Source organism: Acyrthosiphon pisum, chromosome A1 (genome assembly GCF_005508785.2).
Source record: "Acyrthosiphon pisum isolate AL4f chromosome A1, pea_aphid_22Mar2018_4r6ur, whole genome shotgun sequence".
NCBI classification, from domain to species: Eukaryota; Metazoa; Arthropoda; class Insecta; order Hemiptera; family Aphididae; genus Acyrthosiphon; species Acyrthosiphon pisum.
Window position 1 is genome coordinate 77,455,550 of NC_042494.1, and position 14,550 is coordinate 77,470,099.

The 14,550-nt window shown below is 29.2% G+C and overlaps 3 protein-coding genes across 5 annotated transcripts; 2 read left to right on the plus strand and 1 right to left on the minus strand.

The window, feature by feature from the left end:
• Nucleotides 1-682: 682 nt before the first annotated feature.
• Nucleotides 683-13,433, plus strand: LOC100158815 (DNA repair protein complementing XP-C cells). 2 transcript variants are annotated; one of them, XM_029487563.1, is made up of 8 exons: nt 683-1,181; nt 1,274-1,566; nt 1,638-1,778; nt 9,721-11,331; nt 11,501-11,742; nt 11,870-12,095; nt 12,154-12,319; nt 12,400-13,433. In XM_029487563.1, the coding sequence occupies exons 1-8, from the start codon at nt 923-925 to the stop codon at nt 12,729-12,731; spliced, it is 3,270 nt and encodes a 1,089-aa protein (XP_029343423.1). In that variant the 5' UTR covers nt 683-922; the 3' UTR covers nt 12,732-13,433. The 2 variants fall into 2 exon arrangements, with proteins under 2 accessions (XP_029343423.1, XP_029343424.1); XM_029487564.1 differs by having other exon boundaries at nt 1,083-1,195; nt 12,400-12,987.
• On the plus strand, nt 1,926-2,466 carry LOC115033762 (kelch-like protein 3). Of its 2 annotated transcripts, none has more exons than XM_029487567.1 (2): nt 1,926-2,178; nt 2,272-2,466. In XM_029487567.1, the coding sequence occupies exons 1-2, from the start codon at nt 2,013-2,015 to the stop codon at nt 2,436-2,438; spliced, it is 333 nt and encodes a 110-aa protein (XP_029343427.1). In that variant the 5' UTR covers nt 1,926-2,012; the 3' UTR covers nt 2,439-2,466. The 2 variants fall into 2 exon arrangements, with proteins under 2 accessions (XP_029343427.1, XP_029343428.1); XM_029487568.1 differs by having other exon boundaries at nt 2,320-2,466.
• LOC100167002 (periodic tryptophan protein 2 homolog) lies at nt 4,025-9,034 on the minus strand. Its single transcript, XM_008183676.3, has 19 exons — nt 8,830-9,034; nt 8,641-8,753; nt 8,473-8,567; nt 8,282-8,410; nt 8,075-8,192; nt 7,595-7,747; nt 7,369-7,529; nt 7,074-7,296; nt 6,812-7,019; nt 6,556-6,704; nt 6,350-6,497; nt 6,127-6,283; nt 5,874-6,054; nt 5,430-5,577; nt 5,180-5,357; nt 4,976-5,119; nt 4,838-4,912; nt 4,570-4,771; nt 4,025-4,395 (listed from the first exon to the last, which is right to left on the minus strand). Exons 1-19 carry the CDS (start codon nt 8,845-8,847, stop codon nt 4,260-4,262), a joined length of 2,736 nt encoding a protein of 911 aa, XP_008181898.1. The 5' UTR covers nt 8,848-9,034; the 3' UTR covers nt 4,025-4,259.
• Nucleotides 13,434-14,550: the final 1,117 nt, after the last annotated feature.

Below are 14,550 nucleotides of genomic sequence, written 5' to 3' on the forward strand. Positions count from 1 at the left end.
ATAATAATTTATAAAATTTTCATGAAAATTTACATCATTAGTCATTACACGTGATTACATGAAAGTAACATTATACAATTTTCTATTATACTATTATATTTTAGCATTATTTAGAGTAATGATCTCATGTTTAATCTGGTAATAATTATCGATTATTGAAAGTTAATAATAACATTAAATATTACAGCCTCCCTAGGCACAAATATCGTTTGTGATTTGGGGGGCTTAAGCCTAACTTTGATAATATTGAATAAGCTTAAAACAAAATGTAGGAAAAGTTTGGGGTTATGACCTTCCCGAAAATGTCCATTAGCCCTTAAATCCCCCCCCCCCCCTATTGCGCTATGACAACACGACAATTAATTTGAAGTTTTTTGCAAAAAAAACCATCCAATGGGTTGACATAAAAACAACATAACAATAGGTACCTATATAGTATATAACGTAGGTATTAAAATAGTTGATGAGAGTTAGCAATACATTAAGTATTTTCAGAAGGAGGTTTCTGGTTGAAAATTGAATCTTGTTTGTAGTTTGGTTTTGGTAGGTCAAAGTTATTTCTCAGTACTTTTTACTGAAAAATCCTCATACAAATATTAATATTATTGTTAAAACAATAATTTATTGTACTAAGCAAACCTCGGGTAATAAAAAGTTTAAATTTCTTCTCCCAGAATCATTTTTCATCGTATACAAAGACTAGTCATTGAATTCAAATATAACACATTTATTACAGTGACGTACTCAGAGCAAAGTGGGGTTAAATATACTTGCGACGGACAAATAAATATTTTAATGTTTAAAAAAATGGAGAAAAATATGTATTAAGTAAATTGTTTTGATTTTTTTTTAGGTATATGAGTGTGTTATTGATTGGGTAAAACATGAACTTGATTGTAGAAAATGGTTTTTGACCGATTTAATGGAACATGTACGATTGCCATTCACTTCAATGCAGTATATATTTAAAAACGTAGTTGATGAACCTCTGCTTAAATGTAATCCTATACGTATGATTTTTGTAACTTTACCTAAAATTGCCTATATTGTGAACGTCATCTTATATAATAGCAATATTTTAGATAAAGATTATGCATTAGAAGCATTACATTTTCATATGCTTAAATCACAACAGTTCATCACTATTCCAAAAACAATTCGGTGTGTGCCAAGACAACCGGGTAGCTTACAAAAAGTATAATTGTATTTTCTGATTAATTTATCCTTACAAATATTTTATCTATTTATTTGTTTCGGGTAACTCTTTATTTAGATTGGTCAGAATCTATGGAAAAATACAATATTAACTGGTATGACCCAGCAACCAACATAATATGGAAGAGAGCACCAGGACCAGATATGAGGGATGGCTGTCGGCCAGTCCATATTGCCTTATTAACAGATAAATTGGTATTTGCTATTGGTAGTAATTATTATTTACCAAGAACCCGGTCTGTTCAAATGATTGATTTATCTTCACAATCCTTCCGTTGGGATCCCATGGATAATATGATTGTCGATCGTAGAGATTTTCAAGTTGGTGTTTTAAATAATCATGTGTATGCTGTAGGTTATAACAATTTATTATTAATTTTATGATATACATTTTATAATACACCTATTATATTAATGTTTAGATTGGCGGATTTAATGGTTCTAGTTCTGGAAGAAGTGCAGAGGTTTTTGATATCGATATTCAAGAATGGGAAAAAATACCTAATGTGTCCTGTAAGAGAAGATGGGTTGGTGTTGGAGTACTCGATAATCTTTTATACGCGGTAAATAAGCATTACATTTTTTATTTTAATTTTGAAGATGTTGATACAGTATTTTTTAACTTTTAATTGGCTGTGGCCTGTTGGTGATTAATAAACATTAACTAAGAAAAATCAAGTACTATTACATTTTATTCATTTGTGTAGGCATGAGGTTATGATAGCTTAACCAAAAAACGTTTGAATTCTGTTGAATGTTATGATCCCAGTCTTAACATATGGACATAAATTGAAGATATGTATATATGCCACAGTAGTGTTGGTATAGGAGTCTTAGATGGTGTTATGTATGTTATTGGTGGTTATAATGGTTCAAAAACGTGTAAATCTGTCGAGGCCTATAGACCAAGTGTTGGAGTTTGGACTCCTATTGCGGATTTGCATTTGGCTCGACGCAGACCTGGTGACTATGACAATTATAATTTTTTGAAAAAAATCTTTGAAATAATGACATTGAATTTAAATTTCATTTTTAATATAAGAGTATTCACATTAGATGGTTTTTTATGTGTTGTTGGTGGAATACGCAATTCTCCTGATTCAGATTCTGTTGAAATTTACAACCCTATCACCAATACATGGAAATTAATGAAAATTGGAATAAATTATACTGTTAAAATTAATAATGGAGTCGTTGTTAATATGTTACCTCCTAAGAGTTAATACTAATTAGTTATAATATTTATTATTGATAAATCATAAAATAATATATAATAATTTATGATTGTACTTACCTACCTATATTTGTTATTCTATCAATTTTAGGTTTTGTGTAAGTTTTATTGAACAATTTAAAAAAATGTATTGATTTTTTTTGAATCAAAATATAAACAGATATAAAATATATTCAATTATATCATGCCAGTAAAATATTATACTTAAATTATACTTGCAACCAATAAATTTGTGCAGGATTGCTCTAATTATTATTAATTTACCAAATATTTGGTAATTATTTATTATTGATTGTTGCATATTCGGTATTTATGTATGCTACACAACTCTTACGCGTAGTAAAAGTATCAACATTAGGTATATGATCGATGGCGACTGTCCATCAGTCATTAGAGTGATTAGACAATTGTACACCATTACGATTTATACAATTAATAATAAAGGAATAAAACTGGGGCATGGAATAGTTATTTTCCTAATAGTGTATAACTCACAAAAAACTGCATTTTTATTATTTGGTTACCACTTACCATGTTATTATACAAGCTAAACAATATATTAAACGAACTGCATTCACAACTTGTGGGTTCTTCTAGTATGAAAAGTTTTGGCCAGATCATATTTTTGGCGGCCAGAATTCAGTGGCGATACCAACTTATGAAAATGGACAAAATGATTGTAGTATCGAAATACTGTGATAATTTGTCATAAGGGAATTTATTGGTTTTTTATTATTATAATCTGACGAAATTGTCCTAGATAAAATACATGTATTTTCAAGAATATAATATGAGTTCTAGACAAACAGATATAAATGTTTTTAGAAAATAGTTTCAAATGTTATATATTAGGACTATAGGGCTGACGGTATTTTTGATATACCGTAAAAACCGAATGGACGGTATACCGTAAAAAACCGTCTAAAGGGTAAACAACTTTGAGTACTTACCTACCATTTAGGTGAGTTACTTAGCTTAAAATTGATTACTATTAAAGTTTAAACCTATACTGTAGCCGTGTAGAAAAATAAAGATATAAAATGTATGTAATCATGTTGTTTTATAGGTAATAGATGTTGATATCCAATAGGTAGGGACAGTTTAAAAAAATCCATTAGTTTTACTAGTTACCTACTTATGTTTTTCAAAAAATTGAAGCAAAGTACAAGAATTTACATAAATGAACTTAATTTTAAGTATAAAAAAATGATTAGTGCAAGTTTTAGTGCTGTTTTCTAGTATCAATGGCAATAATATTGATTATAATATTATATACTATAGTATATAATAGAGTATATAATGTGAAACAATATGAAAGTAAAAAATATCGATACTAGTTAGATTTTATTTATTATTTCGGTATACCGTACCATATCGGTATTTAGGTATACTGAAACCGGTCGGTTTTTCGGTATACCATTTCAAACCGGTATTGAAGTCAATACCGTAATACCGAAAATTATTTTCAATACCGTCAGCCCTAACCTATATTATACTACAGTCCTTATTAGTTGAGTACTATATTATCTTTTGAGAAAAATAGAAACCTCTGGAATCAAATAAACTCGAAGAGTATGTAGTATGTTTTTCTTTAATGGTTTATGAAATATAATATATATTTTTGTTTGTTTGAATAACTAACATACATCAATAATGTTAGAAATTTAGAATATAGTTACCAATTAATACTATATATAGATTCATATCAATATATAATTAATCAAAATAAAATCAAACTTGTGAAATGTAATACTTGGAAATATTAATATTTATTTACACTAGTTTGAGTAAACATAGTTTAGTAACACCATTAATAAATAGAAATAACTTTGTTTTCGTCAACTTCCATTTGTTCATTTTCTGTTTTTACTTCTTCTTTCACTTCATTTATTTGTAAATGAGCCAACCTCTTTATAACCGCTAGAGTATATTTGTTGTAATCGCAACTGTAAAATTATAATACATTGAATTTTTGATATTCTTTTAAATAATTATTCTTAATTATAAATATAAAATAAATGCATTGAATCAATTGAAAACCACATAATATAGTCAATTACCCTGTCTTATTCTTATAAGTACGAGAGTACATGGTATTATTTATCATAACAAATACTTACACCTTAGACAAATCCGTATATTTTTTCGATAAATTTTTGTATAGAGTTAAAATTATGGTCTGGTGAGGTTGATATGAGTTTAGCAGGAACATTATCCATTGCACATAAAATTCTATGTGTGTGGTAGATCCCAATAGTACTGCAATATGTTTGGTAATTTTCTCAGCATACATTTTTGGCAAAGAAGCTACAGTCAGTTCAACTATAATAAAATATTGAATATAATTATCTAGGTTTTCAATACTTTGAAACTAACTAAGGTACTTACTATCGTTTGATGGTATGGATTCTAATATTTCAGTAATGAGGTTTGGTTCATTGAGACGCAATGCCATCATCAATGCTGGGAATTTAATATTTAAAAATTTAATAGTTGAAAATATACACAATTATAAATCCAACTCACCTGATGCATACTCTTTTTTATGCAAAGTATCTTTTGTTGTCTTTGTTGTTATTCCTAGTTCCAAAAGGAAGGGGTCAAATATGAACCCATTATTAAGTGAATATACCAAGACACCTTCTGTAGTAGCAGCTGACCAAGATAAACCTAATTAAAAAGAAGTGTTAGAAATATCTTTTGTTAAAAAAAATCCATATAGTTTATTACCTGTTGGAGAAAACTTGACATCAAAAACATTAACTTCTGGCTTAAATGTTCTTGCTGCCAAATCACCTTTATGCACACCAGGCAATTTTAATTTTACATTTCCTCCTTCTCTTGTTTCACGTTGTTCAATTAGATCTATGTTCCCAAATTCTGTCATTTTACGTCGGTTGACAACATCCTAATATTATAATATACATAATATATCAATATAATATACTGATATTATATATTTCCTGTTTATGTTACTCACAAGTACAGCATCAAATGATTGGTTTTGTGTAATCTCAAATTTTTTCAATAAAATACCTTCAGCAACATTATAAATACAAACATTTTTAGACTGGCCTCCAGCAATAACAAACTGTCCATCAGCTGAATAACAAACTGAGTTAAACGCCCTATAGAAAAATAAACACTCTTATTTGGCACAACAAAAATTTAGAAAATAAAACGTTTTGAAGAATAGTCATGTTGAAGTATGGGCTTTATGGTTGATAACTACTACTGAAAAATTGCACATAACAAACAACGCTAATTTTTTGCATCCGCAACTATAGTAGCAAAAATGGTAGTAAATGGATCCCAGGTAAATGTTGGGGTAGTTATCAAGCACATTCTGGAATCCTACACATACCTATGTGGCTAATTATTGATGAATATTTATTATTTAACTATAAAAGGAAGATTGTTATACTTTGATTGAAGATTCTTTTTGGCGGTGATGAGATCTGTATCTGTTCTCCCGCTTCCAAGATCATTTCTGCCCTCAATGCTCGCAACTTGAGTTGATGTACGCACATCAAAAAATAATAATTGGCCGTCCAATGTAGCAACAACTACTTCTTTTCCATCAGGACGAAATGCAACACATAAACCTAAGTAATATGAATGACAAGTCTATAAATACCCATTATGTACAAACTCATAATAAATAATATATCAATTACCATCAGCAAACAGCTGTATAGTTTCATGATCAGATGCATTTTCCACAGCATTCCAAATACGCAATGTTTTATCCCAACTGGCAGTTACCAGTGTGGTACTAGAAATTATGGGACTAAATTCTAAGCTTACTATTGGTCCTTCGTGTCCTGACAAAACCTAAAATAATATCAATTAATTAACTGTTGTCATGTATTTAGTTTTCAGTATTTTAAATATAATTACTTCTAAAAGTTTGCCAATTTTCATAGACCATAGGTATGCTTCAAAAACATCTTGTCCGCCAGCAGCTATAAACTCACCAGTAGAGTCAATAGACACACAACTGAATTGCACTGGTCGAGGGGATACAAATGTTTTGAAGTTACGGTATCTAAGAAATAAATTTATGGCACATAATAGTATAAAATTATTCATGAACAAAATTTTACCTTGCAAGATCAAAAGCACGGACTGTACCATCCAGAGATGTAGATATGATAAATTTTTTGTTGGGAGCAAAAACTATGTCAGTAACAGTACTTGTATGTTCTGAGAATGTAACAAAGCAAAATCCTGATTGGTTATTCCATAATTTTACCTAAACATAAAATTATATATTACAAGAATTTCAAGAGAATATGATTGCCCATAATTATTGTATCTGTTATAGACATAAAATATAATATCAAGTCATCAATCAATTACTTTTCCATCTTCACCACCAGTAGCTATATACACAGAGTCACCTGAGTATGTTAAACAAGATACTTCAGAACCATGAGCCTGTTGTTTCATAACATATGTTTCACTTTGCCATTCCCAAACCAATAATTGACCATGTCCTTTACAGCCAATCGCAATCCAATCTCCAGCATTATTCAAAACTATTGTACTAATACTGGTTTCTGAAATACTAACAACATAATTCAATACATAATGTTAAAAGGTAAAATGGAAGTTAACCAACTTTAAAGAGTGAATAAGTGATTTCCCGACAGTCTCAAAAATTAAAAATGATCCGTTTGAGAAACCAGTTACAAGGATTTTGACCTTTTTATGATAATCAGCAGCAGTCATTTTCAAATTGTTATGTTCATCTTTAATATAGTCATTGAGAAAATGTGTTGATAATTTACGGTAACTCAATAAATTTTTACTATCTATCTTTGCTTGTTTTTGATTATATTTTTCTGGAATAATATCAAATACAAAATAATTTTAAAAAACTAGTGAATTTTTATATTTAATTTTCTACTCAGTACCTTCTTTATTAATTACATAACGTTCTCTGTCTTCTCCTTTGGATAAATCAATTTCATCTTCTTCATCATCATTTAATTTCAATCGTTTACTATTGGTTGATTCAATAGTAGCCATTTGATTTAAAAATAGTGAACATTGCCAAACAGATAAATGGCCATTTCTGAAATTTGAATTTCAAGAATTAGCTTATTTATATAATACTTTAAAATTTAATCCATAACATACCGTGAGACAACCATTAAGTCTAACGAATTTTCTTCAAAAAATATTCCAACAATAGTATCGGGGTGTCCTGTTAAAGAATATGGTCGAAAATTTGAGTAATTTCCAATTGTATACAGCCTCACAGTAGCATCTTTACTGCCTACCGCAAAAATACTGAAAAATTGAAAGAATATGTATTATATTATAATGTGTGTCATAAGTTTATAGTATAGGAAATGTTATGGTTACACTAGGGTAGGTTCTTATTAGGTAAGTAGACAGCTATAAAATACTTTAGGCACCATGTAACCATAACAAATTTGTAAAATGAAGTGGTTTGATGAAAAATTAGTGATATGTTCCCATACAATTATACACAATACTAACAATAACTGACAGTTTGTAAGTAAGGTTTTTTTAATTCAAAAGTTTTGTAACAATCATTGCTAGGATGGTCAATGTTGTATATTATGCAGAAATGTTAAATGTTTTATAATATACCTTGAATCATCAGTCCATGCAACATATGTGGTATCCCCAAGAATATCGCTGAAAACTCGTTCTAATGCAAACTGATTGAACTGTCCAATAAAATGACCAGGTGTTTGCAATATAAAAACTGAAAACAAACTTAATATTACTCTTCAAACTTCATACAAGTAAATTTTTAAAGTGAATATATTCACTTGTACCAAATAGATAACTTACTTTTATTGAGCTTACAAGCAGCTATATGCTTTCCATCAGGACTAAATCTGAGGTGAAGCACTCGTTCATTGAAACGGTACTTGTGAATCACTCTATTGCTTACTAAGCTGATTAAATCCGCTTCTCCAACTAGGGACAGGAAATATAATCAAAATACAAGTCTTTTTAAGTTTTAAATATATTTACAATACCTTCATTTACAGCAAACAAAAGATTGCCATCTGGTGACAGAGCTATTTGTTCATAATTGTGAGAGCTTTCCACTGGTAGTGTAAAAGATGTATTACTAAAATGATATTCAAATTACATGTTATTCTGAGAAACACAATAAGTGAATTATGGAGGTTATAATATTATACTTTTTCAGATCAAATTTTGATATCCGATTTCCCACTGGGCTGATGACTGAATTTCCATCTGGTGTGAAAATTAAATTTCCCTCACGATAAACTGTTCCAAGAATATTGGAAAACTAAATTAGAAAAAACCATAAAAACATTTAAAAATATTATTATATTATAATATTAGATTACTTAAACTAGTTATACCTTGTAATTAAATCTCATCGTACACCGTACGACAACCAAGATAATGAATAATAATGTTATAATAATTAGAAAATAAAAATAATAATATTACAACAATTTGTATTTTGTATACAATTAGGTAAGAGGCACAAACCAACAACAAACAAAAACTATGACAGTATAGCTATCATAATAATTCACATAACACAGGGACAAATTGCTACACACCCGCGGTAAGCACGTGGATAGAATGCTGTTATCAGCCTTATCATAACATTGATCAACAGTCGCTTATCGGTGTCGTTTTATTGCGTTATCAATTTCCCAGTTTGGCGCACGATTTAAGATAGTATTATCTTAAATCGTGGTTTGGCGTCCTTTCACCATTAAATCTATTCTAGTATTCTGTGCTTTTTGACTTTCCGAGTTTCTCGTATGTATTCAACATCTCAATGTCAATCAGTCTGCAGTCACCAGTCAGTGACATGTGATTTACACCCTAGGGTTATAATCTATAACATGTATTTATGTACATGATCTATTTAGTTAGCTACTATATAGTTATAGTTATAATATCATGACTAATACTATCACAGAACAACTACTACTACCTTAGTTCGCGTACTATTTATTTGTTGAGTTATTTTTCAAATTCTCAAATAAAACATGAAGTAATTATTGAATTTCTGCACGATTTATGGTTTTTTTTATACCAGGTAAATGCTTTGAATAGTATTATTAAATGTTTAATGTACCTATTATTATGTAAAACTTTAATAAGAACTAGTTAAGATTTAAAATAATAGTAAAAAAATAAATGAAAAAAGTTATGGTTTTATTTTTTAATACCTAAAAAGTGCTCTGTACCCTAAACTGCTCTCAAAATATTTTAACTTTAATTATTATTTATAGATCCAATCCATTATCATGTTACGCAGATCAAAACGTACTTGCAAGTCAAAAGTAACTGTTGCTGTTGCTTTGGAAAATAATTCCGACGAACCCCCAATCAAACGTAAACGTGGTCATCGACTAGAAGCTTCTGTTAAGGATTCAACAACTGAAGATGACAGTTCTGGAGATGAATTTGTGCCAACTGACAATACTTCTATAAAAACTTCTTGTACTTTAAATTTATCAGAATCGGACAGCGATAATGATGCTCAAGACTCTAACAAGACTAATGCGAAAGCATTGGAACAGTCTGACACTGAAAGTGAAGCTGATGATAATGTTTGTCAAACAAATTTTGATTTCAACACTCTTTTAAAACCTCAAGATACCACAGAACTTTCCAAAAGTGATGTGAAATCTGAGACTGTTGACACCCTTGTGGAAAATGGTCTTTATGATAATATGGATGTTGCCAAAATCTTATCTGTGGGAGAAGGAGTTAATTTAGGAACAGTTTTAAATAATGTTGATGATACTGTAAAAGAGACGATGAAACGCGATGATAACTATACTATTCCTGAAATGGTTGAAATCACTGTTAAACTTCCGAATGATATGAAGTGTAAAAAAGGTCAAGATATGGAAAATATTCTCAGGAGACGTATGAATACAATATGTAAAGATACTCAAGTTTTAATTCATAAAGTAAATCTTCTCTTATGGATATCTTATGGTAATCGGTTGAACAGTATTCTTAATTCACCAGAAGTCATGGGATCAGCATTGTCTCTAATACCTTCTAATAAGGCATATCCACCAAAGCAATGTGATTTGAATTATTTAGAAAATTATATAAAATGGTTTTCTAAAAAAATTAAATTATCTTCAAAAACTGATCCATTATGTGAAATAAATGTATTATCTTTGACAGACCGATTTTCAAGATGTGAAGCTAAAACAAGATATGAACTGATTGCAATGTTTATTTCTATGTTGAGATCATTAGGATTGAATGTACGGTTAGTAATAAATTTAAATGCTGTCTCAATCAAACCAAGTTCTGAACAATTGTTGGGTCCTTTAGTAGATGATGATCATAATATTATGAAACCATCTTGTAGTAAATCTAATGGAGATAATAAAAAGAAAACTCCGTCAAAATCAGAATATTTCGATAAAAAATCAAACAAAATTGAAAATAGTAAAAAAGAACTTGAAACAAAAAATTCTAAAATAGATAATAAAAAAAAAAAAACCAAAGGTAGTAAAATTGTGTATGAAAATATTTCTTCAAGTGATACTGAAGATGATATTTTCGTAAAAAACATAAAAAGTGCTAAATCTGAGTATTTTAATAAAACATCAAACAAAGCACAATCTGATTTAAAAAAATTAAAATCTGTTAATGACAAAAAAAAAGTAACGAAAAAAAATTCTGAAATAAGTAAAAAAATTGATCGCCGTGTTCTTTCAACTGACGAAGAAGACCATACAACACAGAATAGTGAAACAGTTACTAAAAAAAAAGTGAAAAATGACTTTTGGGTGGAAGTATTTCTGGAAATGGAAGAAAAATGGTTTTCTGTGGATGTTATTGGTCAGCGTATACATTGCATCAAAGAAATATATGTTAGTTAAATTATAAATTATAGATAACATTAGTATTTTATAGTAGTGAAGATTTTTTTAATTTAATTTTATTAAATACTTTTAATAAAGAGTATATTATTTTTACAGTAAATTACACAAATGATAGAAATACTCCACTATATATTTTTTAAAATTTTGTTCTTTATAGAATGGTACATCTCATCCTATGCGTTATGTTTTGGCTTGGTATAATGACAATAGTATCAAAGATATTACAAAACGATATGATCCATATTTTCATACACTAACACGAAAAATCCGAGTGGATCCTAAATGGTGGAAAGCTACTTTACGACCTTACACTCCAACAAGGTCAGCTAGAGAACGTGAGGAAGATGAAGAATTAAATAAACAATTGGAAGAAATACCATTACCTAAAACGGTTTCTGAGTTAGTTACATGATATTTTTTAATAACATTTTACTGAAAGCACAGATTATATAATACTATCTGTGCTACAAGTATAATTTATTATTCATAGTTTTCATACTTAATATTATTAAAATGTTTGTTTAAGGTATAAAAACCATCCATTGTATGCCCTATCAAGACACTTGCTAAAATTTCAAGCCATATACCCGCCGGAACCACCAATTGTTGGACATGTTAGAAATGAACCAGTTTATTTACGAGAATATGTCCATGAGCTTAATGGTAGAGAAAACTGGCTAAAAGAAGCCCGTGTGGTTAAAATGGGGGAAAAATGGTATAAGCAAGTTAAAGCACGTCCTAGATTTGATCGGGTTAGTTCATTGTTAAATATCATAATTTTAATTCTATTAATAATTATTTACGTTACAGAATGGTGTGCGAACAGATCCTCCACCATTAGAATTGTTTGGTTATTGGCAAACCGAACCTTACGATCCTCCAACTGCTACTAATGGTCAAGTTCCTAGAAATTGTTATGGCAATGTTGATTTATTTAAGCCTTGCATGTTACCCAAAGGAACCGTTCATCTTCAACGTATGCAGAAAAATAAGACTTATATAAGTTGTTACTTGTAACTCATTAATATATTAATTTGTTATCGTTTTTAATTTTAGTGCCTGGGTTACTGCGTGTAGCGAAAAAACTAAACATTGATTGTGCTCCTGCAGTTATAGGTTTTGATTTTCACGCAGGTGGTTCCCATCCAGTAAATGACGGTTTTGTAGTATGCCAAGAGTATAAGGACACTTTAATAGATGCATGGAACCAAGAACTTGAAGAAAGTCGTAAGCGAGAGCAAAAAAGATATGAAGATAGAGTTTACGGTAATTGGAAACGATTAGTAAGAGCTCTTCTTATTCGTGAACGATTGAAAATCAAATACAATTATTTTGGAGGTGATAAAGAAGGCCAGTCTACATCTAAGACAACTGATACTAAAAAATAAAATCTATTATGTTAGTAATTTAGTATATCTATGTTATATTAAATTTATATCTTGTACGTTTCAATAGTCATTAATATTTAATTCCAACAGTATTATTATTTATTAATGTTATTTTGGTTGTTTTGTAAAATTGTATTTATATTGTGGTCCTTTGTAATGAATATTTTTTTTAATATTTTTTGTTTATAATGTTTTTCAAATTGTGATAAATAAATAATAATAATAATTATAGTAAAATATAATTTAAAAAAAAAACATAAACTTTTGGTATACAGTTTTCGTGTCCACCTAGTACCTATTACAGTAGCAGATTTTGTGTTAGTGTACAATTTTGGGCAAAATGTTAAGATTAGAGTATTAGAATATTATGTTTTTTTTTTTTGTCATATTTGTTTTATTTGTACAATCTGTATAAAAAATAATTACAATAAGCACAATGGAGGGATAATACAATTATAGGTCATTGGTCATGGTTGGCTTGATGAAGAAGCTATTCACTAATAGCACTTCATGAGAATATTATGTAGTATTGTAGTTGTACCTATTGGCTATTGACTAGAGTAATGACTAATGAGAGTCAGGATTAAGCTATTAATACTCAACAGTTAACACAAATAGTGTTTATTTAAGTCTTCTGTTAAACAAAACAAAATTAAAATGTATTTATCATAACTGAAAAATTCTACTAAGATGATTCAAAATGCAAAAATATTCTTAACAATTTTTTTTTTTTTTTTAAATGCGTCAATATTTAAAAGCAGGTAAGTGGATGTCGCTCTGCTGTAAAGTAGATTACAAGTGGGTCATTGTATAATCGTTGTATTAGACTTGAATTCAATGTTATAATATCATTGTATAAGAAAACGATTCTGAGCGGAGACGGTTTGTCAGTCTGGATATTTTATATTTTGTTATTATTTATTTTATCATGTAAGTTGAATTAATATTAAAATATTATAATTTTTTATTCGTTTCTATGGTGATAAACAAAGCGTTAGAAATTAAAATCCCATTTTTAGCGTTTTTTCGTAATTTTCCCGCGGTTTTTCCCGTGGCATTAAATAACTATTAAGAAAATTGAAAAATGACCTCTCTAAAGTACCATCTTGATCCAATTTGCTAAAAGATAAGGTACTATATGTTGAAATCGAAACACTCCTTTTGGAAGAAATTTTGTATACAGGATATAAAAAGAATAAAAAAATAAATAAATAAATAAACACCATTGTAAAAACAATAGCTTCCTCACTCCGCTCAGAATCTAAAATTATTTTAACTTAAAACGTTGTAACAAAATTATATATTAATTAAAATATACAGTATTATGTAACTATTATGTTTTCACATATAAAACTGATAAAATATTGCTGGGTCTATTTATGGCTTCACAATTTTTATAATAGGTATTTACTATTTTTACTGTAAACCGCTTCAATAAGCCGTATTACTTAAAGACTAAAGTACAAAACCATGTTTTTATGCCATATTTTGTTCACTAGTGCGCCTTAACCACTTATGTAATTCATAATTATTCGATAATCGAAAAAAAAAAAGAATATTATTTCATGGGAAAGGAGAATTTTATTCAATAAGCAATTTGTGATACTTGCAGTTTGACAACGCATGCGCCCGTATTCTAGTTGTTCACTGTGATAATTACAGTGGCCTGGTGTGGCACGGTGGTTGGCTTCAGTCACAAAACGTGTTCTGAAGTTAAACGTCAGCCGGTGCCACTAGTTTCCGGATGGGTGACCACCCGTGTTCTAGTGGCGACAAATCCTCGTCACATATAGGTACACACCGTACCCTCACCCACAGT